Source organism: Heterocephalus glaber, unplaced genomic scaffold (genome assembly GCF_053883595.1).
Source record: "Heterocephalus glaber isolate CG9 unplaced genomic scaffold, H.glaber_assembly_v1.0 deba00000594, whole genome shotgun sequence".
Lineage (NCBI taxonomy): Eukaryota > Metazoa > Chordata > Mammalia > Rodentia > Bathyergidae > Heterocephalus > Heterocephalus glaber.
In genome coordinates, this window is record NW_028258151.1 from 2081490 (window position 1) to 2109421 (window position 27932).

A 27932-nucleotide genomic window follows, 5' to 3' on the forward strand; every position below is an offset into this window, starting at 1 on the left:
ATAGATATTAGCAGTATCAATATTAAACACATAATAAAGCTATAATAATTGAGATAATGGAATTCTGGCATAAAGTTAAGCCATACATCAATGGAATAAAATTTAAATCTCAGACGGTCCAGCATTCATAACAGGATTTTAGTAAAAAAACCCAGTGTATCATTTTGCAAACGGGGCTGATGACTGGATAACTTCCTTGAAAAAAAGTTTGACCCTTGTCTTTACATTTCATGTAGATTTCATGTAGATTAATGTAGGAAATAAACATAAAAGAGAAGAATGTATTAGTGACTATCTGATCTTGGTTGAAAATGAAAGCACACATCATTTGTGTATAAAAGCAAAACAAGTGATCAAAGACATCATCTTAGATTTAACTCTATTAGGGTTATATTTATAGGATTGAATATAAAAATAAAGGGCAAGGACCAGTTGGATAAAATTCCAACATATGTGACCAAAGTAATTTCTGAAATATGTAAAACATAGCTACTGTCAAGAAGAAAAAAACTCATAGAAAAATATAGCATGATTGCATTCATATCTAAAAAACCCGATCTCAAAAAGTAAATGTTACCAGAAATTATGGAGTGGAAGAAGGGAGAGAGATTGGTTAATGGAAGAGAAGTTACAATTAGGAAAATGTTCTGGTGCTCCATTGTACTGTAGGATGCTGCAATTAAGAATGTCTTGTACATTTCAGAATGGTTAGAAGAGTGGGTTTTTAATGTTCTCACTGCAAAGAAATGATAAATGTCTGAGGCTATGATTATTTTTTAGCTAAGAGCCCTGATTTGATTACATACTGTATACATGCATGGGAACATCATACGATATCCCTAAATATGTACAATTATTATGTGTCAATCAAAAATGTTACAAATAGGCAGAGGATATAAACAGGCAATTCTCATCAGTTTTACTACCCTGTAAACTATGGAATTTTCACCTTTAAATATACTAGAACTTTTTATTAGGTGGAAACATTTGCAAATTTGATAAAGACTAATGCTAAAAGAACTCAACAAGATGGTTCTGTGTTCAGGTCTCTTCCTTGAATCACTGTTTTCTAATGATCTTATCTCACCTTCTCATAGATACTTCCGCGACCTTGTCAATAAAAATATCTGTACCCCCTCCAGATTCTCAATTTCACGCATTCCAACCTTAGATCATCACTTCCCACCACTACTTGCTCCCTCAAGTACCATGAACCCCAAGAACTCCAATCCATTGGTGCCACAAAATTTTCATTCTTTCATTCCCTAGATGGTCTTTGTTGCCTCGTTTAAATTCCATGGTTCCTAGTGATCTCACCTTCTTGTGTACACCATGAACTCACTTGCTCCACTCTTGATTCTAGTACTCATTTTTCAAAACTAGAGCATATTTAAAACTAACTTCCCCACTATTCCCGGCTCACATCATGGCAGGTGCTGCTGCTCCATTCAGAAACCACCAGTGGCTCTCAGTGAAAGATAAAGTCCTGTTGGTGGCGGATGAAGCTCTTTATTAGTGCTTCTCACATTCTTTGTGGTGAAAGAGTTGTTTATTTACTTATTTTCTAATATATCATGAACCAAAATAAATCTACTGATCACATTTGCTAGACAGATTACTGGACAAGTCCTTGCAGCTTGCTCTCAATCACTGTAGTTACCATAGAGCCCATGACAAAGGTCTGTAGGCAGCACTGGTCCTCTGCTTCCCACAATTGAGTAGTGGTCTCCAGTGAGGTTACTCCTCTTCCTGCCCCTACCTCTCCTGCCCTCTCCCTGCACTCCTCCCCTAGTATCTGTGGATCCAGCAGGAAATGTCAAGCTTCAAGGCCTTCAGATCTGCTATTTCCTCTTCCTGGAAGGGCCTTCTGTGCTAGGCAAATGCTCCACTACTGAGTTATACCCTCAGGCCTAGAACGTTCTTCCTTCAAACTTGATGGACTTAACTATATCTCCCTCACTTTATTCAGGTCTTTGCTTAGATCTTGGCCTTGTAGGCACCCTGTTTAAACTCATAAACCCCACCCTGTCACTCAAGTACTCCTGATCCACCTTAACTTGCTCTTTTTCTTTCTTTCCATAGTATTTGTCAACAATATTGTTTAGTTTTTATATCCCCTTGCTAAAATATAAGTTCTAAGTGACCAGAAAATTTTGCCTATTTTGTTCCCTTATGCATTCCCAATCTAAAATAGTCTCGTGCACAACAGTAGGAAATTAGTAAGTATTTTTGAATGTTATAGTTTAAATATAAAATGTCCCCCAAAGTCTCACGTGTTCAGAAGCAGGGCTTTGGAATGGTGATTGGATAATGGGGCACTGTACCCAGCAGGAGATATGCCCACAGGTGAGTCCAGTAGCTGAATGGTTTAGGAGGCGGGGCCTAGCCAGAGATGATCCCTGGGGATGTGATCTGGAAGGATTGTATTCTTGTCCCTGGCTCATCCCTTCTCTGTTTTCTGGACACCATGGGGTGACCATGACCTTCCACTGTGCCATTGTGCCTTGGAGCCAGCCAATCATGGACTGAAGCTGCTGAAACCATGAGCCAAATAAACCTCTCCTCCTTTAAATTGTGGGTGTTGGCTATTTTATCCCAGTGAGGAGAAAGTGACTAATGCAAATGTTGAATGTAGGAAACCATTTACACCTTCTGTGCTTACCTTCATGCCTGGAAATCCTTCTAGTCCTGGCAAGCCCATTGCACCAGGCTCTCCCTGTGAAATGCAAACATAAAGAAATGTCGCTGCAATGACCAAAAGGTTTTGAAGCACTGATTCAAAAAGCAAAGATATTTTTTGTCAACCTCTCTGACCCTGCCTACCTTTCCCCAGCCCTGATTTGTAATTTAGCAAGTAAATAGTATGCTCTATTTTCAAGGAATGTAATAATACATTTGGAATATGAAAATAGTTTGTGAATAAAAGCTGTTCTTGAGAGGTGTACTTTGATTATTTGCTGATTAAGAATGTAATCAGAAAGTGCAAGGTCCCGAGTTCGATCCCCAGTACCAAAAAAAAAAAGTAATCAGAATGAATCCTTCTAGCCAGTAATACTCCAATTTCAATAAGAATTAGAATGAAAGGCTGGACTTTAATAAAATTTGCCAGTTTGTGAGATACTTGGGGCTGCTAGGTTGCTAGAGAACAAGACTTAACTGTTTAAAGGTCGATGAACCTGGAGCTGTCAATGCAGTTTATCATCCGAGGTAGTCCCTGAAGCTGGGCATGGGAATGCTTAGGACCCGAGGAGCAGTCTTAGCAGTGACTTCAAGAGTCTGTCACTCAAACTAACAGTTCATTCATAGGGGATGGAGTAGCATTTTCCATAAAAAAGAATGTTTCCATATTCAGTGGAAAAGGCCAGGCTAAGGAGCTTGTAGGTCTTCATGGAACACATTTGGAAACTCTGGGAGAAAGGAAGCTGCTGACTGAACAAGGAAACATTAGGGCTTTTCAATCAAGAAAGAGATAAAATGGGGGAGTCGTTTGATACATTGTTAATGAATTAATGTTCCCTCCAAATATTTTATGACATTGGATACTTTGAAAGTAATCACATAGACACCAAAGCTGCCAAATGTCATTCTTTGTATTTTGTGCACACAATTTTAATCTTCAAAAATGTTGCTGAGACTCATTCATTATTGTTTGATATTTTCTTTATTATAGAAGCCTTAATAAACATATGAATTGATTTTTTTTAATGCTTCAGAAATCTTTTTAAATGCCCACTAATATGTAACCTATCAATCAGAAAACAAAAATTGAAAAAGATGTTCAGCTTTTATTCTGCAGAAGGCTCTGTGAAGGTCCTGAGTTAACAAATAAAATACTCTCCAGTCTCTGTTTACATTCTCAACCGTCCTGAGGACAGGGAAGGTGCCCAATCAATCACTCAGTATTCGAAAGCAGCTAATAATTAAGTTTTCAATTAAACATCATTGAATTCCAAAAGAAATGGTTTGCTTTAGAAGATAATACAAAGGTTTACTGCAGAGCTCCTCAGGGGACTGGGAGGGTCCTGGAAGAGTCCATCTTCCCTGCCGCCCTCAGGGAGGCTTTTCAGCCTTCTCCTCGGGTCCTGAACTCTTCCACTCCTGGCTAACTTCTGGGGCTTGGGGTGTCACTTCTCCACATCAGACACATGGGGAAGGACATGATGAGAATTACATGGTGGTGATCAGGGACCCAACAGAGCAATTTTAGTTTCTTTTTCTAGGATAAGCCTGAATGTTGACCCAGAATTTAGTTTCATGATTCCATGTTTGTCTTTCTGCTTTGTTCAGTTTACATCTCTAAAAACAGGGAAAACACATTGATTAGTTCTTACTCCTTATCCTTTGCTTCATTTAAGAACTGAAGCTCGAGCTCTTCAAATTCTACTTGAGTACATCTTCATCTTTGTGGCCAGCCACTTTCTGATGCAAGTGAATTGTAATTTAGCCTTCATTTTAATACTTACAAAACTTCCTCACCTTAATCTGCAATTTTTTTTTTTCTTTGGGTACCGGGGATCGAACTTAGGTCCTTGCGCTTGCGCAGCAGGTGACGAAACCACTGAGCTAAATCCCCGGCCCCAAATCTGCAAATGATTAACGCGAGAACTTGAAAGAGTGTTCCAAAGAGAAGCCTAGATGCACCTATGTGATGGAGGGGTTGTCCTGGTGTGTAGGGCAGGTCAAGACCATGAGAAAACTAAAACAATGAATGATACAGTAAAGAAGTTACAAATAAAGGGTGTTATGACTGGCAAAATGAAACTTCTGCAGTATGCATTTGGGGTTCAGTTGGAGTCTTAACTTTCTAGTTGGAATAATGCTTTCCAGGGAAAAACACTGATTTTTAATATCTATTGGCAAATAAAATAGTCACCCTTTAAGGCATTTCATTTAAAAATAAATGTAAAAATTATTTTCTGTGGCTGTTCCTTGGCTGTCTTAAAATTCAGTTTTGTCAACTTGTGCTGTAATAACAGGGCTTTGCCCTTCCCACGTGGTCATGGGCAGTGGGCTGAAAGTTTCAGTTTCAGGCACACTCGAGTTTCAAGTCTGTACCTGAAGGTTAGAGGGATATACAAATGGGACATGAAGGATGGAATGTGTGCTTGAAAAGGACGTGATAGGAAAAGTGCCAAGGATTAAAGGAACCTAATCGAATTTGGCAGAGCTTTCACAGTGAGGCCCCATGGTTGAGAAAGATGCTGAGAACAATTACCACCCTCGGGGCGGCTGGAGGATGTGATCCCCTCCCTGCTGAGCAGCAGCCTCCTGATACATCCTGCCTAATAAGTGGGTTGATGACAGCAGACACCTCCTGCAGGATAACTGCCTAAGACATTCACAGCAAATAAACAGTCCCTTTTGTTGTTGGGGAGAGTTGTCTGACATGTTAAGGAATTTCCTCCCAGTCAGAATTTCTCTTCCACAATCTACTTAAAATCCAATCAATCATCAAAAGGGGCCTATTAGAAGATAGCGTTCCATTTATCAAAGGCTTTATATGTGCCTTACTAAATCACAGGACAATTCTTAAAAAACACTGATGGAAAGAGATGAACCTCAAGGGCAGTGGCAACATCAGGACTAATGTATCTTAGAAATAACACATGCGGGGCCAAGGATTTAGCTCAGTGGTTCCACTGCCTGCCTTGCAAGAGCAAGGTCCCGAGTTTGATCCCCAGCACCAACAAAACAAAGCCAATACGTGCTGGTGTTTCTCTGGTCACCTGCTTGTGGCCTCTAATATTAACTGATGAGCTCCTAGGATGACGCACTTTTCTCTAAATGTAAACAAGGACCTATTTTCTAAACGATGCAACCTGTACATACCACTGGGCCAGGATCACCTTTTGGGCCCTATAAAGAAAACATAAAAAGTCACTTAAAAAATAATGTCTGAAGCAAAATAACAGAATACAAAGCATTTTTGGCAATTTGTTTTAATACATGTAAGAATATTGCAACTTCTGCCTTTGGTACAGTTTGGATTTAAAAAATAAGACTCAGAATTCAAAACCTGATGAGACTTCTATCATGAAAATGATTGGACATTGATTTAGGTCTTAGATTTTACAATGAAGAAAAGTAACATCCCTACGCTAAATGGTAGTTTTCATATTTTGGTTATGCATTTTTTTTCAATTCAATATAATTGGTTTCACTTATTTCCTTCTGCAGTAAAATTTGGTTATATTTATAATGCACCTCTTTCAGTGAATTTAGGAGTTTTTTCCCCTTTCTGAAGGTTCAGATAAAGTGCGGTTGATGATTAATAGCTATACTCACAGGGGGACCAGGGGGTCCTGGATAACTGGGAACATTCATGCCTCCCTTAAAAAAGAAAAGGAAAAAAAAAATGAAAAGAATTTATAGAAACATTTACCTGGGAAATTATTTTAAATAATTGCAAAAAAGAAAAAGAAAAAAAAACAATGAAAAGAATTTATAGAAACAGTTACCTGGGAAATTATTTTAAATAATTGCAAAATAATTATTTTAAATACCTGGATTTTATATAAGCTGCTCATGCCATTTCCTTCATTGAGTGGTATACCCTTAGGAAAGAAAAGAGATGTAGAATTACTTTTTAAAAATAAAAAAAGGAAGAATAATACCATTTGGTAAAATGATAAAAGGTGGAAATGCTAGTTTAGAAAGGGAATTTAATACTATGAGCAAAATAACCCAGTGTTTCTATTTTTAGCGTTTCTGAAGCAGATGTAGGGACAGGAAAAGGCATATGTGTCATACAGGAAACTACTGCCACATCGGCTGGGGTTTGACGTTCAGGTTTGGCAGATGTGACACTAATGCATTTGAAGAAAAATATTATTTGCTCATTAAAATTCAGTTCGTGAGTTGCCAGTTTATGCTGTGTTCAGCCTGCTGGGCTGCAGGCTACAGTGGGGTAGTGCTGATGTACATGTGAATAGGGAACAATTTGGCTACTGAAGAGTAATTTTTTTCCTACAGTCTCTTCATACCAAATAGAAAATTATGGTAAATGGGAAGATGACCATTAATCACACCCTGTGCGGATGTTTCTATAAAAAGACATTCTTTATAACAATGGGGAAAAAGAACTTCCTTAAGAAATTGAGAAGTAAATATAAAGTATTTGAGTAATCAATGCTTACAGAGAACTTATTTTGTAGTTTAAAAAAATACATTTTAGCATTTAGGAAAATTAGTATATGAAAATTTTAGCCATCTTCCACTGGGGAGGGAGTCAATTTTAGAATATGAACTCCAAATACTTTTGCATCTTGCTTCCTTGGCAAGGGAGGAGGTAACTAACAAAGACAAAGAGGTTTAGGAAAACAGAAGGCTGATGTGTGTGCAAAGTGTGCAACTGCCCACAAACACATTCTTGTTTTCAACCGATTCGGCCCTAGGAGGTAAGGTGGAAAGAGCCTTCAGCCTGGACCTCGGCTCTGCTGCAGTTTGAGTGCGGCGCCACAGGGGGGCAGTCTTGCCTCAGAGAGCGGCCTTGTCCTCTCCAGCCTCCCAGACACAGGGCACATCCATCTCAATCACCAGCACTAATACATCGATGGCTCTTGTACACTTTGTCACTAGGCGCTATATAAATAGCAGTTCCTTGCATCTCAGACATCTTGGATGGGAATGAGCACAGAGCATAACACCAAAAGGGATCTCTCTTCAGAGCTCCTTTATTTTCCGTGAATGAGGCTCATTGACAGGACCTGACTCTCCACGGCCCTCAGGCAGGACATGGACAGCCAGGGCACACACTCAGGTCCCCCGAGTCCACGCAGGGAGGCCTGCAGTGTGCAATTCTGAACACTGCACAAGACGGCTGAGCCAAAGGGGGAGCAGGTCAGGTCTGCCCAGGGTTGCACTGGCTGCCATTTGCAGGTGTGCACTGAACTCAGCAGACTTCTGCCTGTTAGACCAGCTACACACAGTGATAAGTCACCTGTAAGCACACGGATGTTAACTGTGAAACAACTCACGGGTGGTCCAGGGGGTCCAGGTTTCCCAGGGGGTCCCTCGCTGCCCTGCAAGGGACACACAGGCCAAAATCAACTGGCTTAGACACTTCTACCCCGGTTTTATGAGCCCGACTGTGATTGTGCAGAGCCGTCTTCTAACACGAGGATGACCTGTCATTTGTCTCAGCCTTGTGCAGTCTTACCCGGCGTAGCTTTCCCCTGCCCCAGGAAAGCACATCTACACCCTAGGGATGGTGAACGCCATTCCCCACCCTGTCCAGATTCTCACCATGGGAACTCCAGGGAATGAAGTTTATTTTAAAGGAAGCCAGACAAGCCAGATGCCCACATCTTGGGCTTCGTGCATCCATGGGGGGACCGAGCAAAGTTCCTCTGACAGGGTCTCTAGGATGGTGGCCTCCGGGCTCGCCCTCACTTTTAACCTCGCCACCACCTTCATTTACTGGGAACCAGAGGCCCCATCCATACAATTTGAACAAAGCAGAAAATCACAGTCTGTGTTATCTCTGTAGGAGGAGAAACTTCCTCGGTTTCCTACGTTAGTGCAAGGATTTAGGAGTGCTGAAAAGTGACTGATACAACACTTCTTAAGGGAGACAGCCCACACCATTGAAACAGCCCTAGACTTGCTTCTAGCAGAAGCGCTAGAATTCGTGAAAAATAAATTGAAATTCAAACTTGGAAGTGCATTTCGCTTTTATTTTTATAAAACATGGAATACTTAGTGACGTACAGGAAGCAGTTACTGTAGCTTTTTGGTCTTTCGTTCCTGTAACTGTGCATTGTTTTTAGAATAATAGACTTAAAAGACTGTACAAGATACTCTATTTCAGGGGCAATGGCAAGAAATGGTTAATGAAAAAAAGAATCCAGGCAGAGTACAAATACAATGCCCAAGAATTTTGAGAGATTTTAGCCTATTTCCAAAATTCGATCAAGGATTTTATTCCGGTGCCGACCCATTTTCCAGTAGCAAAAGTAATCATCATACAATTTGTACATTTATCAAAAACTATAAAGTTCTTATTGCAATATGCGCCTGAGAATGTTGACAAAGAATAAACATGTTGTCTCTGTTCCCAAACTGCTTTGATGGTGGATATCTCTTTATGACATGTCATGTTCTGACTGCCTACAGTCAGAATTATGCCACAGTTCCCATAAGCCAATAAACAAGGAAGGATATGTACCCACTGAAAGGAGTTTTACCCCAATTTGGCACAAATAAAAGTCACATTTTCATTCTCATTTGTGCCCCAAGCTCATCTCAGTTGGAATTCCCATTAACTTCAAAGGCAAGTGTATAACTGAGTAATTTCCATAGAGAGCAGAGAAAAGAGGCTGTGAGATGGGGCAAGGTCCTTGGGGTATCACCAGCAAAAACGTGCTGAGACTATCTAGAATAAGCACATTGTTTTCTTTGAATTTTGTGGATTCTTTTGCTCTTCTATCCCTTCATACTCCATTTAGGACATGGTACTTGGAGCCTGACAAGTGGGTGAGACACACCGAAAGTGGCTCATTTGGACCACTGATTCTTCTCCAGTCTGAATAGGAAGGATTATTTTACTCATTTGCCGACTCTGCCGGTTTAGACCTGAAGTTTGGCAAACCTGGGAAGTCTTCTGATAATGCTCTGCTCTTGTCCTCCCTTCGCACCACAGGCACACATTTTTCCAATTTTTGGCTTCCCCAGGAAACAAGGTCCTTATTTAATTTCCCCTATGACGTTCTAGAGACAGAATTTCCAGACCCTGTGGTTACTGGAATCCCTTTCCATGGCCAGCAAGGTGTCTGGAACCATGGCACCTGCTGTGGTCTGCTTCCCAGCCCCAGTTCCTAGGACAAATCTCCCCCTGCAGGGAGCTGTATTAGGAAATGAAGTCTTTCCCTAGGAGGATCCCTCCGCTGCTCTGAACAACTGCCAGAACACACCCTTCCAAGTCTACTCCAAGAATAGTCACTCCCTGACACCATTTCTCCTTCCAGACTGGGCTCAACTGTATGGCCCCTCAATAAATGGTGCCATCAACCCCCAACCGAAGCTGCAAGTCAGATGGCAAGTGAGGTTTTCCGTCTGTACCTTGTCACCCTTTGTTCCCACGGGACCAGGATGTCCAGTTCTTCCTATTAATCCCTGTAAGACAGAAAACTAATTTTGTTGCAGAAAGAACAACTAAATAGCCAAAAGGTGTTGGAAGCTGGTTGGTAAAACTTACACATTGTGAAGGTCATGTGGTTCTAATTAAGTCAGTCCTACACGCTTACATTTCTTCAGGCTGTATCAGCACCTGTACCCTGCTGATAAGCCCTTGGAAGGGTGAAATTTGTATTTGTGGTCGCTTTTTCACCTTGGCCAACCACATTTAATGACCTTAATTGGAACCTTTTGATACATTTAAGAATCTAGCCTTGCTGTTTAAATGGAAATTTACATAACATTATGCCTTCCTAAATGAGCTATAATTTTGGTAGCGATCAACATTTTAAATACTTCAAGATGCGGCAGAATTAACAATGTGCATATTGAGTTATGTGATCTACATTTTATCAGCAAAATATAAAATTTAATTTTAATTCTTCTTTAGGAATAGAGTTAGCTATAATTTTCATGGCTTCTTTCATAGCTGTTTATAACTTTTAATTTTACTGTACAATTTAAAACCAGATTTGTTCTATATACTGTGGTAAAGGCATACATGGTAAAAATTTAATTACGACAAACCCATGATTCAGTCATATTAAGGAATATGATTACCATCCTATTTGTGTGGTAGAAATTCTATCTGTAAAGGAATTCTAAGAAGGGAAGAGAGACATTGAGACATGAATTGGGTGCTAGATTTAGCAAGTACAAACATTACTTGAGATGATCTTACACTAAAAAAATTATTTATTTGAAATTCAAATTAGGTTTGGCAGGTGGAAAAAAAAAGATTCTCCAGTATTCTAGGAAAACACAATAATCAAAGGCACAATGGCCACAATGGCACATTTATGGGATGGTGGATCCTTTAAAATTAGAGCACTTTTAAGCTCATATATGAGAATAAAAATAAATCTGATAATCTTTGATTTACTCTTGTTCGGCAGAAATAAATTCTCAGCTTCTGTTTCCATCAGAGTATCTTTACTTACAGTGCCTGTCTGGCAAGTGCAAGGCCTTGAGTTCAATTCCTGGTATTAAAAAAAAAATCTTTTCTAAAGGTTAGTGCTAAGAAATTCTAACTAAAAAATGGAATGCTCTTTGAGATCTAATTTCTATTTTAGAGTAGCTTATTCCCTGACTGCTTTCTGGTCTGGAAGAATTCTGTGGCAGTCCAGCATGCTCACCAGCCTTAAATAATACTAAATGAAACATGAGATGGTGGATGGGCTGTTTTTCCAGGCAACCCTTGGAAATCTATGCAGAAGCACAGAGTAAAAGACAAGGAATCTTAACACACCTAAAGTCACTCCAGCAGGTGTGAGCTCTGAGTAGAAGTTTAATGAATACTTACAGGGGGTCCAGTCAGGCCCGGGGCTCCTGGAATGCCTGGAATTCCTTGAAGACCCTAGAAGAGAAAGGTTTACCATAAAATCTGCTATAGAGAACAATGCATTCAGTTAATCAAATATTATTGAAAAACATAATGACAAACATATTTTAGCTAACTAGGAAACATATGTATGCCGTGTATAAATATTTATTTCCAAAGAGTAAGGGTGCTGGCTAAGACGCCATTTGATGGAATTGATCTGATGATTCACAGAGCATTTCAGATCTTACAGAGCCAGCTCTGCTAAAGCACAGAAATACAAACTTCAGATCGGCAGAATGCCAGCAGAGAAATGTATGATTACATGAAGGCTTCATTCAGCTGAGAGAAAAATGGAATACATTTAATGATAAATCTAGTTTAGCCAATCGGTTTGTCACAGGAAGAAATTTGGCTCATTGGTAAATTTAAATTTGCTGTCCTTTTATGGATTAAGCATAAAAGTGCTCCTTCCCTCCTTGGGTTTGTAGAATAATGCCAATTATACTGGATAGTATTTATCATTCCAGTTTTAGTATATGTACTGCCGAAGCAAGCACAACTGGATAGTATTTAAAATGCTGATACATTTATATATCAAGGAAGGATGTACAAAATTAACCATCAACTTGTGTAATTTTGTTCCATTATCAAGTGCACCAACAGAATATTAATAAATTGCATAAAAATTTATAATAGGAAACACTTTATAACTATTAAAATTATGATTTAGAGAACTATTAGATAACATGGAAAAAGCTACAAAATGTTAAATAGCATAGGTCAATTTAAACAATTATAAAAACATTTCCTATAAGGAATGATAGGAATGATAAACAGATTTTTACTATTCCGTCATGGCAAATTGATATTTTATCTAGAAAGTTGTGTCAGGTATTTCAGAATTCTGGATTTTCAGACTTTTTACAAGGGCAACACAGTCCATGTTCTGAGTATTAAGTAGCATTTCCAGCGATGCCCACAGAAATATTTCTGTAGCAATATGGTATCTGATAGAGGGAGAAAAATAGACCAGCTCGATGTGAAGTCAGGTCAGATTTTGCTGCCAGATGAATTTTCTGCAAACTTGGGAAAAGCTTCCAGGTTTTTTTAAGTCTTTCTAGGTTTAGGGATTGTGGATTACTATGTTAATATTACCAGCACTTTTTCCTGGGCAGTGGGAATAGAGGTAACATCATTTTAGAACTTTTTGTGAATTTCCCAAATTTTCCATAACAAACTTAGATCACTTCTGTAATAGAAAAATTATGATGCTCTTTTGTTATTTTAGATAAACACATATGGCATCAAGTTCTAGAATGACAGCCTCAGTGGCAAAGCAATAGCATATGCAAGGCCCTAGGTTCAACCCAAAGCACTGCAAAATAAAAAGTTCCATGTTCTAGATCAAATAGTTCTACTCTTTCAAGATTTAATTTCCTTTACTGAATATTCTGTTTATATGGCCAATACACTTTGTCACATGCTTCCTTCCCCCTTTGCTGTTGTGAAATATGAATTTATATGTACAGAGCCTGCCCCCCAAATGTATACACACTTCAGGAAAAGAAAAGTAGTAGGATGTTTTTTCAACAAATGGTGTTACTCTCATATGTAGAAAACCCACTACACTTCTGGCCCGTAGGGAAGAAATTGAAAATCCATGTGCAGAAATCTCAGTGCCCAAGGTTACCCAAGCAGCAGTTCGAAGTACTGATGTCTGGAAGCTCATGGCCACCACTTTGAGCACCTCTTGTCACTGTAGAAGCTAAAGGTAACTTGCATTACTGTCGCGATGTCTCAATAAACTTAGTATTAAAATATTCAAGTTTTTCTTTTCCTGAAGTGTGTATACATTTTTTGGGCAGATTCTGTATAAATTATAAATATTAGATAAAGTGACCATGATGAAATTACTGCATATTTACTTTTTTTCCCATTAAGTTTATTGGTACATTTTAGGTATAAAATACAGTTACATTCATCATTAGGATCTTGTACCTTTACATGATGTATCTGGGTTCTTATTTTTTCCCCTTTCCCTGCCCACCCTTCCCTATTTGCAAAGACTTTGTTTCCATTTTTTTTCTTTTCTCATGTTTTTTCTTTTCCCTTCTTTACTTTCCCCTACCCCTCCTACTTCCCGTATTCCTTTAGACCTTTTTTTTTCCCTATTACACAATATCAATTATACATTTTTAAAATTATAATATCAAGATCTAGAGGACATTACCACAGATTTTACAGAATTTAAAAGGATATAGAAAGCATATTACAAAAATCTTTTTTGAAATAAATTTGACAACTTCTAAGAAGTACCTTGGAAGACAAATTAATGAAACTGACTCTGGAGGAAATATAAAATTTGAATAGCACCTATTAAAGAAAGTATATTCCTAGCTTGAAAACCTACCTATATGACAACAGCAGGCTCATATACATTTTAACTGATAAATTATATCAAACAATTAAAGCAGAAAAAAGGAACACTTCTCCCCTTATTTTAGGAAATCAACATTGTGCTAATCCTAAAACTGGATAAAGATAATAGAAGAAAAAAGCATGGACATAGATAGAAATTTGTTTAACAAAACAAACTATTAGAAGTCAGATCTGGCAGTATGTAGAAATTGGTTTTATCATAGGGATGGCAGTGTTGGTTCAGTATTGGAAGATCCACCCCCAGAAGTCATCATTTTAACAGAGGAAAGGAAAAAGCCATATGATCCTGTCACTAGTTGGAGAGAAAGTATTGGACTAAATTCTACAGCTGTTCATGGTAAAAGCTATCAGGAGACTAGAAGTAGAACAGAACCTTCTCAACAGATTAAAGACATGTACTCCATACTTCCAGTGAGAATACCTTATATGAATGGAGAAGATACAATGCTTTCTCCCTAAGGTGGGGAACAAGGGCAGATATGCCTACTCTTCATCTGTCCATTAAACTTTGAAACATAGGCCCAAACCAAAATAGTCTGGCAATAAAAAGACACAATTAGGATAGGATTGACAAGGTAGAAGTAAAATTTTTATATGTAGATGAAATGATCATCTACAGAGAAAATACTAAGAAATCTCCAGGAGCCCCTAGAACTTGTATTTGAATTTAGCAGGATTAGAAAACACAAGGTATATATAAAAATTCAGGTCTATGTATACTTGCTATAAATGAAGAATTGGATATTGCAATTTAAAAGTTATGTAGGAGTACAAAGGACATAGAAAAGTAAAAAAGAAAAAAAAAACAGTGTTGGAAGACACTTAGTACCTAATTTTAAGACTTCCTCTAAAGCTACAGTAATCAAGGCAGTGTTGGCATAAGGAAAGACATATAGATCACTGGAATAAAAGAGAATCTAGAAATAGAACCACACATATATGGTCCACTGAGTTTTGAAAGATTATTTAACAGTAACATTTTATAGAACATAAACTCAATTCAAGATCAGAGGAAAATATAGTGTTTTCAGCAAATGGCACTAGAACACCTGGTATCCATATACAAAAAAAATTAACCTCAACCCTTTATTTCCATACATAAAGATAACTTGAAAGGATCTATGAACCTAAATATGAAAGACTAAAACTATAAAACTTTAAGAAGAAATTATAAGGGAAAATTATAAGGGAAAAATTATGAATTTAGGGTAGGCAAGAATTTCCTAGGATATAAAAACCATGATGTATAAAAGAAAAACTTGATAAATGAGATTCCATCAAAATTTAGAACTTTAAATGACATCGTTAAGAAAATGAAAAGTAGTCCTTAAACAGACCATATTTATAATGCATATAACCTATGACCAGAATATATAAAGAATTCTTACAGCTCATTAATAGACAACCCAATTAAAAAGTAGACACAAGAAGATGATAGCCAGTACAGCACAAGGAAAGGTGTGCAACACTAGAATCAGAAAAATACTAATCAGTACAATAAAAAGATCATATTATACACTCATTAGGGAGATTAAAGGTTTTAAAAGAACAAATGTCAGCTTAGGTGTGAACCAGTTAGAACTTTCTAATTCTGCTAATGTGAATGTAAAATGACAAAACCATTTTGGAAAATAATATTGAAATTTCTTGTGTTACTGTTAAGAACCAACAGTCCTGTTCTTAAGTTTTTACTTGAGAGGAATGAAAACACATATTCACAATAGATTTGTTACATACAAGTTGACTATCCCTTATCTGAAATTCTTGGGAACAGAGTGTTCAGATTTTGGTTTGAAATCCATTTGATCTGCAAAGAGGATAGCTACTCCTGCTTTTTTTTTTTTTTTTTTCGGTCCCTGTCACATGGAGTATTGTTTTCCACCCTTTACCCTTCAGACTATGAGTTTCTTTTTGAATTAAATGTGTTTCTTGTATGCAGCATATTGTTGGATCTTGCTTCTTGACCCATTCTGCCAGTCTATTTCTTTTGTTTGGTGAATTGAGACCATTAACATTGATGGTTATAACTCATACATATTGATTTATTATTGTCATGACTTTTTCTGTTTGTTGGATTCTCCCCCTTTGCTTTTAATTTCTTGTTGTGCTCTATGGACTCATGCTGCTGGGCTTCCTGGGGTTGTGTTCCTCATTGTCTTTTCCTAGGATATTGTCTAAATTTTTTTGGAGTGCTGGTTTGGTATTCACGAAGTTCCTGAGGGGCTCTTTGTCATGAAAGTATCTTATTTCTCTATCAAATTTGAAAGATAATTTGCAGGGTACATCAATCTGGGTTGGAGGCTGTTTTCTTTTAGGGCTTGAAATACATCACTTCAAGTTCTTCTTGCCTTGAGGGTTTGCAGTGAGAAGTCTGCTGTGATTCTGATGGGCTTTCCTTTGTATGTGATTTGTTTCTTTTCTGTAACTGCTTGTAGAATTTTGTTCTTCTGTTGGGTTTCTGGAATCTTAACTATTATATGCCTATGTGTAGATTGTTTTTGATTGCAGCTACTTGGAGTCCTATATGCCTCACTTATCTGTATGTCAAGTTCTTTTCCCTTGCTTGGGAAGTTTTCTGTCATCACTTCTGTGAACAGTTTTTTAATGTCATCTGCAGTCTCTCCTGTTTCTTCATTGACTCCAATCAGTCTTATGTTATTCTTTTTTGCATCATGTAGCAGCTGCTGGATTGATTTCTCATGGTCCCTAACAATTTTAAAGAAATTTTTCTTTTCCTGATCACTAATTGCAATCTTATCTTCTATATCTGAAATTCTGTCCTCACATTGGTTCATTCTGCTGGATAGACTTTCAATGGAGTTTTTAATCTGGAAATCTGTTTGCATGTGTTTTATGGATTCCATTTGTTGCCTATGTTGCCATTCCATCATGTTCCTCAGCTCCCCTATTTTTTATCTGTGTCCTCTCTAGATTTATTTATGTCTTGCACTATGGGCACAACTCTGTCGGTATATGAGAAATTCTTTCTGATTTCATTTTTCCAGATCCTCTTTTCTTACCAGTTCAGGGAGTCCAGGTGGTTGAGTATCACAATGTTCCATCTCATTTCCCTTTGGGCTTGTTTTAGGTGATCTGGAAGTCTGGTTTTGAAGTTTGTTTATGTGTCTTCTCATTTCATCGAGGGGGTGATGCTGCTGGCCCCCCTGTGGCTCACCTCTTGTGTGCTGGTGTGTGTGGGGTAATGGCAGCCCAGAAGGCCCCTCTTGTGTGCTGTGAGTGGCTTACCTCCTCTGTGCTCGCAGGGGTGGTACGGTGGCCTGGAAGCCTCCTCTCTGCATATTTACTTCTTATATCTTTATTTATGAGAGTTTGACGGGACTGTGAGCTGAATCAGGGTTCCCCTGCATCAGTGGGATCAAGGAGTAAGCTCAACCAGGTCTTCTAGTCTGTCCATTTAGTGGCAAATGAAATCATAGGCTTTCAGGTTTATCCCTGGGATGTGATACAAAAGCAAACTGGAAACAATGCTGTTTAACATGTTGGATTCATCATGCAATAAATCTTGGGCAGAGTCTTGCTGTGTGTGTTAAGGAATGTGAACATGTCTATTTCAGCCCCAGTGCTGTGTGTAACCGCGCACCTGGAGACTGTACAGATTAGTATGATGGACCAGGCCTCTTCCCCATCGTTAACTTTATGAGACTATATTTTCATAAATGGAAAAGTTTTTCTTTTAGGAATGATACTTTTAAATGACAGGATATTATATACATTATAGTATAAATTTCTTTATCTAAAATGCCTACATTTCCATAAAATTCTCTCTATATGTACATGTATAAATTATGCATATACATTTGCATTCCTCTTTTTGCTTCACTTTGCCTCAACTCTGAGGTACTCTAATTTATAAGCTTGGGACTCATTAACCTTTGATGGCCACATTAAACTTTGAAATAAACCTCAGTCCATAAATAAAAAAAAATAATTCTCAGCAGTCTTTTTCTGAGCAAGCTGAAATTTCGTAAGGGTAAAAGTTACTATGGATGTATAAAGGGCAATAAGATAATTTTAAATGACAAGATGGTCTTAAAGAAGACAAATGCATATTAAAGAGTAGGACAGTCAATTTAGGATATAGTGCCAAACTAAAATACAAATTAAAATTTATTGCATATTCAGGTATCATTAGAGTCAAGTGAGTTCTCTGGTTTGATACTTTGATTTTGCAAGTTCTAGCTAAACTGCTGCTAAGAATATTTGTTCTCTGTTGCTCTAATTTATGACTGGCAATATTTTCATGTCTTATTTCTCAGTTATTCTGAAATATTGTAGGAAGACCTGCACTCCAAGCAAGACTTCACTCTGACTGTAAAGGTGGGTTGTGTTCTAGTAGCATCTTAGATTGCCACCTTGAGCTGTATAGAACCACCTGTGAAAAGGGTGGGCGGTAATGCCACTTTTCTAAGAGCAATAATCAAACAGGCTACTAATGGATAAAATTGGGTATACTAAAATTAGAAGTCAACAAAGACATAGACTGTCCCTCTGGGCCTTTTCCATGAAAAGTTGATTGGACATTTGAAATTTTGTAAGATGCAAGATTATGTACACATGTTAAAAACAATGGTCTATTGACCGTGCGCATGTTTGGAAATGCGTGTGTTTTTGGTCAAAGTTTCATTCTCTTAAATCAACAAACTGTTATTTCAGGAAGTATCTGGTCCAAGTAGAAGACAACTACATTCAATATTACTGGTATATTCCACTCAAGTGGACCATCAGAGTCAATATATTACTTCAGATTTATTCACTTATGTGATGTGAAAAATAAGGGAAAATAATCTCCTTAACTTGCTAGAATTCCTCCATGTAATGGGACTTGTGCAAAATTTTGGGTATTCTATGTCAAAAAAGCCATAAGGTATATCTAAGAAAGAGCATATTAAAATAGTAGTGGAAGAATATTAACAATGGATTTCAGTTCAGCAAGAGAACAAAGTACCTGGGAAAATCAATAAAAATTAAATTCTAGTGAATTCAACTTAAAATCATTTATAAAAACTTGAATTCCAGCTATTTCTTCATCTTTTTGCTACTACCTTCTCAAAAAAGCTGTTGGACTTTAAAAATCTGTTACCGTAATTGTACTTTAGTGAAACCTTCTGTAGCGCTGAGGAAATGAAAAGCCTATTAACATTTATTTTGAAAACAAAATGCCTTTAAATGTTTTATTTATAGATAAAAATATTTCCTGTTTCCTAACCAGAGAAAAAAAAATCCCAAGCCAAACTTCAAGCTTTTTAGAACAGAATCAAAGTTAGAACAGAATCAGAGTTAAAAACAATATTGCACAATGATAATTTGCAGTATAACTCCAACTAGAAAAATAGGTTTACTTTACACCATTCTAATTTTCTGCACTAACATCAAGGTTAAAATATGCCAGATGGTCTACTTACTTTCATTAAGAACTATTATCAAAACTGTTTAACAACAATTCATCATTCTAATTGGTTTTTCTAAGAGTTGATATGGATTATGCAAGACAGAATGATATCCTGAGAGTCAGAATCCAGAGATTCTGCTGTTATCTCAAAACCACACTGGATCCTTACTTTGGGGGGTGAGCATTTGATCTAGACTAGTCCAATGAGCTCCTTTTGGTAGTTTTTCTCCCAAGAGTTTGGGTGTCGAGTAGCGACACAGACAAGCCAAGGACATGGAACAGTGTTGCGGCAGTGTCGGGGTGGAGCACTGCTGAGACCTGGGCCTGGCCTCAGTCCTGGACTGGTTCTTCACTCATTCCTTCAGTTCTCTCAGAAAATTTCGTCTCCCTCACTTTTATCCCTCTACCTGCTACATGAAAACAGCAACAATGAAACATGACTATTATATCAACTTTGTGCCTTAATTTCTGTCTCAAAACTGGGCCACTGGTAGTAAGCATGAACATACTATTTAAAATGTGGTAACCATCTATTTTGTTTTTATTGGTTTTAGCATTAAATATGAGCCATAGAAAAACTGATGTCTTTCTGCAGTTGAGTCAAGTGGAGAATCGGCATTAGGATTTTATTATCTCAGAGAAGAATGCTTTACCTCATCACCTTTCTCCCCAGGTATTCCAGGGTAGCCTCGCTCTCCTTTGGCTCCCTGAAAAGACAGGTAAGTTTAGTGAGTATGCTCAACTACTGTTATCTTCTGAACAACAGAAAACATCTATCAGAACACAGCATAGACAATTGGGAGGGAATCAGGAAACAAAATAATGGTGACATTTCCAAATGGCTTTTTATCTTACCTTCTCAAAATAGGCTTTGTAAAGAAAAGGCATATTTTAGAACAGGGTTTCTTTTTTCACTTTGAACCGAAAATCCCACCGAGGACTTTCTTACCTTTGGCCCCTCTCTGCCTGGGATTCCTGGAGGACCCCGTGGCCCCATATCGCCCTGGAGGACGGAGAAGTTAACAGGACTGAGAATGCTCTCTGGGTGTGTGTGGGGGTGGGCAGCAGAGGGCTTCTTACCTTCTGGGCTAGAGAATCATACTTCCCAGGCTCCCCTGCACCCCCTTCATCTCCTTTGTCGCTTTTCAGCCCAGGGACATTGGCTTGGCAGTTGGCGCAGAAGTTCTAATGAGTATAAAGAGAAGGTTACTAAAAGATTCTTAACCACAATTTACCTCTAAAGAGAGGTTTGACCCGACTTGAAGTCCTGCTTATGCTTTTGTCAGAGAAGTGTGACATAGCAATTGTAAGGTCACTCTGCGTTCAGAAATTTATTTCTTCAATTGGAAAAGATTACTTTTTGGAGGCAAAACTATTTGCAAAGTTCATCAGTGACATCTGTTTATGATACTAGTGAGATTTTATTTTTTAAAAAAGCCTCGGATAATATTTAAATGAAAAAAATCCAAATAAATAAGGAAAAGACCCGTAAGTCAAGAACACAGACTGATTTTTCAATTGCTCAGAAGCACATTTAAAGAGAGATGGTATCAAAGCTTAGACTAACCGGCAAGATTACAGAGCTCCTACAACCAGAGGCATATGTCAGTAAAAGACAAAAAGAACAAACTGGCAGGAAAGGATTTCTCATTCTGCACATAAAATGAGTAGGAGAAACCTCCACAGTTTACTAACATTTTGTCAGTGGAAGCACTCACGTGAAGAACAGTTCCCTGAGTGTCTTGGACTTGAATATGATGTCAAATCCAAGAGAAGATAGAAATTTAAATGCAATCACCTTTTCATTGCTTTCTCTGTAACCTTTAGCTATCGTGAAGGCTTGAATTTAAGTGTCTGTGAGCTTGTAAGAAACATAAGTCTTATCACACAGCCATGGAAAAAGTGTCTGTGAAAAGCCCTTATAAGGGCTTACTAATAAGGAATACGAATATGACCCAGAAAGGTGTGGAATGAAGACCTTGAATGGAGGAGACAGTTGAACAGCTGACATAGGTTAGGACAATATAAGCCTCAATTTTTCATCCTTTTCAGTAAAAGGGAGATCAATAAAAGGGATGAAGCTTCTCATTGGTGACAAAGTCCAAGCCTAATCATGTCCAATAGTTTTGACCCAGTGGATAATCAACATAGGTCTAATTCCCAAAAATATGTTCCTCGGAACACTAATTTTATGTGACATTGAGAAGGCTCAGAAGCAAACTGTCTCAAAAATGCTGGATTAAGTAGCTTTCTTCATGGTAAACCTTCTTATAGATTCTGAGTATAAAACAGGGTTTATACTGTTATGAGAGTTATGTGCAACATTTTCCAAACTGCTTTTAGGAACAGAATCATTTCAAAGGACTGATGTATTGGTAGGGGAGTTAAAAATACATATATAATTATACAACTACCACTGACAATTATATATAAAACAAACTGTGAAGATAGGGAAATGCCTGTGGGCTTAAGAACCAAAAGTGTTTCCATATTTCAAAAGCATGGTAAAGATGGATTGTATACATAGACAGGGAATAACAGTGAAAACCTTGGTGTATCAATATGCAGAAACATTTTTGAATTATTTACTTGATAGTTTTAGTAAAATATTAAAAAATGTTAATCATTGTGAGTCAAAGTTTTCCAAGACTCATTGGAAATTGGTCTCATTTTCTTTAGGTTAGGTTCACCAGAATGATAAACTAAGGGAAACTGGATTTAATATTCTTAAAATGACCTAAGATTTTCTTATGCAAAGAATAAAATGCATCAACTCTTAGCCAATGCACAGTGTCATTCAAAGAGGGAGTCACCCCCAGATTAGCCTAGGAGGAGGTCTGAGGCCTTAGTAATTATACCAGCTCCTTTTAATACTGATTCAAAGATATTGAAAACAAAGTGGGGTGATCTAGTTCACTCCAGACTCAAGGTGGAGAGGCCAGGTCAATGTGTTTGGTACCAGTCAGGATAGAACTTTGCATTATCAGATTGACCAACAGACCAACCCCAAACTAAATTCCCGTATCTGGATTTTGGTTTGGAAAACCACAGCCTTCTTTCTTGTCCTACCTGAAGCCCAAGTTACTCCTCTTGTCAGAGCCTGTTCAGTTTTTTTGTCTCCATGAGGAGCCATCTTGTATTCCATCAGCAGATTTCTGATCCTTAATTCTAACTATTCCGAGATGATGCAAGTCACAATTGTATTTCCAACACTACTGCCCTTATGAAGATCTAGGACTTACCGAGGACCTATATTCCTGCGTCAGTGATACATGTCTCAGCTATGTGGCTGAGCAGGTTACTTAATGGCTTGGAACTTCAGGCTTCTCATATATAGGGTAATGCTACAGTGGCTTTAAATTATAGTATTATTGTGAAGATTAAATTTGATTAAGTAAAGCAGTACATTGAATACCACGCTACTGTAACTCAGTAAAAATATAAACTCTTCCTCAAATTCTCCCAAATAGTCTTTTCTATAAGAAAATGTTATTACAGAGATCTTAAAAACTCCTCTAATGTTTACTTATATTCAGATTTCAATTCATGTTTCTGTCTGTTCTCAAAACTCTAATCATGAATACATCCACTAGAATCTTGAGCTTTTGATTGATTCAATTCAATAAATATTTCCGCATGCCTACTACTGTGCAAGTCTTTATGCAAATCATTGGGCATATACACAGCTATAGTTGAGTATGTGTACACTGTCCATCATAAGTCATAGGTATAAAGTAAAGGTGGATTTTCATCTGGATTCAGTCTTAGCATTCCACACAGAAACATACAAATGTATAACCTTCCCATCATTATCAGACCCCTCAGTCTTACTATTAGTTCTTCCATTCATACAGAGAAAATATGGGAAAGTATTAGAAAATTGTAGCAAGATTCATTTTTTATGAGATAGGCAGATACAATTTTCGTTTGACAAAGTAACGGGTGTTACAGCAATTATTGGCTTTGGAATGCTATAGCTTATTTTTGTAAATTTCCACAACATAAAAGCTCTACCTTGTAAGCTGGTTGAACAGCACTGGTTTCATCCTGGGACTGGCCAGGACAGATACACTGAGGAGGGTTAGTTTTCACAGTAGTGAGCTGGTGGGTGAATACCCATGAAGGGAAAGCTGCTGCTCCAGGGGAGAGGAGAAGGAAGCTACTCCATGGTGTTAGCGGTGCTATGACTGCCTGTGACTCTCCTCAGAGCCACCTCCCTCGCCCCACACTCACCCTGGTTAAAAGGGGAGAGTGGAGGAAGCAGTAGAAATAGCACAAGATACGTTATGGCCCATGTTCTTTTGCCATCTGAAAATGGAGTTGTTCAGGCTAAGCAATTAACTCAATTTCTAGTAAAGAGTTCCTGAGTTTTCCTGGACAATAACTCATGATTTCTTACATTACCGTACCTTGAGCAAGGCTCCGATGTCTCCCAAGAGAGGAAGTGCAATCTGGTTAAGGAGAAAAAAACATGAATAAATGCATATGCACAAATACATAAAACTGAAGATATTTCTTCTCAAAATTCATGGCATTTGAGATTGGGAAACAAGGCTTCTAGAGCCTATCAGGATTACTGGGGTAACATGTTTCATGTTAGAAACTGACACCCAGCACCTACATAATTCAGAACTGTTTTGTGGAACATCCACTATTCCTCCAGCATGAACACAAAAACTCATACATACTGTTTTGATTCTGCATCTATATTTTCATGACATGGAAACTGTTATGCTTTCCCTTCGACATTATCGGTTTTAAGTAACAAAGACAAGTCCGTTATTAAAAGGAAATCACTTCACTGACAAGCACATTATCAAGCTGTTGAGAGATATGAAGCGTATAAGGTAAGTCGGGCTTGAAGTTGGCTCTCACAGAAGTTCCAAAGTGCTCTAAGTTGGCTTAGAGATAAGATAAGACAGGCAGTGAGGGAAGTGGGACTATGTTTGGGCCATACATTTTACGATGTCCTAAGCCTGAGTTACACTTTCCAACATTCAAAAATGGTGCACACAGCAGTCCCTGCAGTGGGGCTGAGTGAGTTAGGCCAGAATATGCCTTTGCATCAGGTTTATAAAGGCACACAAGGCCCACATAGTGCGGGAGGCAGAAAGGATTTGTGGAGTTTAGAACTGAGGCTAGATTTGGATTTTATTTTATAAAACTCTTAATATAATGTCATGTTTCATATGGCCTCTCAAATTGCAATTACCAAAGCTGAGCCTACTTAAAGGGATTTCACTATCAAAGCAAGGTTGAACCTAAAATAAAACTTTGGAACACACGATTAGTACCTAAACTCATTTTCTAAGAGTCTACTCAAGGCAGTTTTTATGATTTAATCATCATAGCTTTTTAAACAATCAATGGACATGTGCTGTATCGCAGGTAACTTACCTGTGATCTTTCACTTTGAAAAAATTCATTTAGTCACTAGCATTAGAAAAAATAGAAACTGAGGGGGTATATATTTTATCTCAATTTCCATGGAACTGAGACATTATATGCTATGACTTGGCCTGGGGCAAAATTGTACAGCTGAATTATACCCTTAGAAAATAAGCATCACACACACACAACTGCTGACACAGCTTGAATTTGTTTTCCCTCTAAAATAATGGGGATAAACAAAATCAAGCAGTCACTGAGCATTCTAATAGTTTGAACACCAAAATTTGCTTGGTAGTCTGTTTGGCTTCTGGGTACATTAAAGATATATAAATCAGGTGATGTCTGTCTACATACCGGATCACCTGGGGGGCCTGGCAGGCCTGGCTTTCCATCCCTCCCTGGAGCTCCCTGAAAACAGAGGCGGCATGTTCAAATCCTTACAAGATGCTACGTGTGCAGATTAAAGTCAGTGTGAAGTAGGGTAGGTAAAGAAAGTCCTTACATCATTCCCTGGAGTTCCTGGCAACCCAGGAAGACCCCGAGGACCCTGGAAGAGGAAGAAAATGAAAACAGTTACTTAAGAGGACAGTTCCTCTAATTTCCCCCGAGAAGGCAAGCTAGATTTGTTGTTCTGAATAACTTGGTTAAGTAGTTTACCTGCACACCTGGCTCTCCAGCTGGACCTTGGGAACCCTGGATAAAATGAGACACAATCATCAGAATCCACCAGCAATGCCTGGAGACTAAGTGTTGTAATTTGCTTAGTGGAACAACAGCAATTTCCAACATGCACACTCTGAAAATTCTCTAAAGCTGGCCATAACCCAACATCTGTTGCTGGAAATACCTTGGTTTTGCTCAGACACCTGGGATCTGACTCTTTTTCCATCACATATGGCTGCCTACGAGTGGCTGTGCAAACAATGCACCCAAATTTCATTCAACCTGAAACCCACTGCCCATTGCTTTAGCTGGCCTATGGCTTCCTTTCTTCTGTCTACTCTGCATCATTTCTTGCTTTGAAGGAAGAGCCAGCACCACTGTTTAGTGACAGGAGTAGGAAGTAAAGCATCATCAGTTATTTTCTCTTTTTAGAAAATTTGAATTTAGAGTACTAAAAATGAGGCTGAGATGATGTGAAAACCCCAATTCCATTAGTCCTTTCCCTATCATATATCCCAGGACCACTGAAATAGGAATTTAAAACCTAATCCAGTCAAGACCTGTAACTGCTCACTGGTTTTCCTTTGTTTTTAAAAATAAATATATTGGTGATATTGTCAAAGCCTTTGATTCCTATCTATACTGCACCTCTATGTGAGTTTTTTTTCAACTCATTACTTCCTTAATAAATTCCTAATATTTTTTACTTTTAAAAATTTTCTGTCTTCAATAGTCTTCTATATTTTGGCTGCTGTGGTTTCAGTGTGGCCCCCTAGAGTTCATGTGTTAGATGATTGATACTCAAATTCATGTGTTCATATGATTTGGAGGTGGGATCATGACTGGGATTCCGCTGATGGCATTACGTAAAAAGAAGAGCGGTCCGAGCTAGAAGCCAGCTGTGCTCACCATGTGATGCTTCCAGTTGTGTTATGTTGTAGCAAGAAGGCCCTCCCAGGGCTGGAATCACGCTTTCGGACTCTCTAGCCTCCAGAACCATGAGCCAAACATACTTTTATTCTTAATAAATTACCCAGTCCCAGTATTTTGTTATAGCAACTGAAAATGAACTAAAACATTTGCCCTGAAAAAATCAAATGCCAATCGTACATAACATAATCCATGGCTGCTTATGCTTTTTTTAACTTTCATGATCAATACAAGCTTGTGATATATAGGGATATAATAAACATACTTGGTCTCTAGAGCCTCCTGGTTCCTATCACAGATCCAAATCCCTATAATTTCCTTTGCAGTAGGGTTGTGAGGAGAAATGTTTTCTAATATTTGGCCTTTGATTCTGGTTCCTGACACAGAACTCCTAGTGTCTTGGTGTTTCCTAGGTCATAGGAGTGCTTTTTGTTCTAATGAGATGAATTTTTACACATATTCCAGTCACTTAAAATATTAACTTGGTTTATGTTAATTAGAAACAAGCATCTATATTTAATAATTTTATATTAGCATAAAATCTTGCAAGCATGTGCTTATATTTTTAGAACACATAGATGTATAAAGGGTGAAATGGTTACTTCTAATGTAAAGCCCGTGCGTCTGGGACCAGACTCTAATTCAGCAACCAGTGACTCTTGGCTGTACTTAGTGAAGTAGCGTCTTGGCCAGCATCCCCTCTGAGTAGTGTTTGCTGGCATTTCCGCCCCTCACTTGTTCATTCTTTTCTCCTTATTAAGACTCAACATTGGAATTTGCTCCATAATATTAGAATCAACAGTGTTTCAAGAGCTAGAATGGATCTCACCGTTCTGCCGGGAATCCCCATCCCTGGCTGGCCTGCATCACCGGGGGAACCCTGGACACCGGGCAGTCCTCTCTCTCCCTGGGAAATGAGGTGCTTCTGTCAGTGCAAGGTTCAAAAGACACAAATTTTCTGTTATACTTTTTATTCATTCATTCATTTAAAATTAGCTGTATTTTTATACCTTTGGCCCACGTGGACCAGGTGCTCCAGGATTTCCATCTAAACCCTAAAAGAAAAAAAAGGTAAATACATTTCTTTTTCTAAAAACTTCAAAATATTTTACAAGTCATAACTTAAAAATTGTTCATTGCATTTCATTTCACTTGAATAAGCTGCCTTCTGAGAATAGAACAAGGAATAAGGAACAAATTTCTATAGGTTATACATCTTATAGTTACTTTAAAATATGAAGTTTCTAGCTATATGATGAAACGTCTGTCATTCTGAACTACTGTTATTATCATGTAAAAGGTTCAAAGAGAAGGAGGAAGAAGGCATGGGAAATAGGCATGTGACACTGGAGGTCCAGGTTCTGTGTCCTGGGAAAGTCTGGATCCCAGAGACTTTTTGTAAATGACAACCTATGGCAACATCTGCGAAGGGAAGTGTCAGGCAGTTCTGCTTTAAGGTCGTGTCCTTGAGCACTTTGGGTCTGAAACCAGTGTCCTGGGATCCAAAGCTCTGGGAGGGATCTATGTACAGGATTCAGGGAGTCCATGACTCAAAACTGTGGCGTGCGTATGTATGTCTTTCAGAAGAGGGCAACTTGCTTG

General features: G+C 38.2%; 1 protein-coding gene across 4 annotated transcripts in view; it reads right to left on the bottom strand.

The window, feature by feature from the left end:
* The window catches only part of Col19a1 (collagen type XIX alpha 1 chain), a 349367-nt gene that overhangs the window by 38933 nt on the left and 282502 nt on the right, over positions 1-27932 (bottom strand). For all 4 annotated transcript variants that reach the window (XM_087205147.1, XM_087205146.1, XM_087205145.1 and 1 more), the window contains 16 exons: positions 27341-27385; positions 27160-27237; positions 25395-25430; positions 25240-25284; positions 25092-25145; positions 23756-23797; positions 20427-20531; positions 20296-20349; positions 20000-20053; positions 11477-11530; positions 10060-10113; positions 7977-8021; positions 6504-6554; positions 6286-6330; positions 5830-5856; positions 2663-2716 (listed from right to left, as the gene is read on the bottom strand). In XM_087205147.1, coding sequence (XP_087061273.1) covers positions 2663-2716; positions 5830-5856; positions 6286-6330; positions 6504-6554; positions 7977-8021; positions 10060-10113; positions 11477-11530; positions 20000-20053; positions 20296-20349; positions 20427-20531; positions 23756-23797; positions 25092-25145; positions 25240-25284; positions 25395-25430; positions 27160-27237; positions 27341-27385 — 843 coding nt within the window. The remainder of the gene's footprint in view (positions 1-2662; positions 2717-5829; positions 5857-6285; positions 6331-6503; positions 6555-7976; positions 8022-10059; positions 10114-11476; positions 11531-19999; positions 20054-20295; positions 20350-20426; positions 20532-23755; positions 23798-25091; positions 25146-25239; positions 25285-25394; positions 25431-27159; positions 27238-27340; positions 27386-27932) is intronic.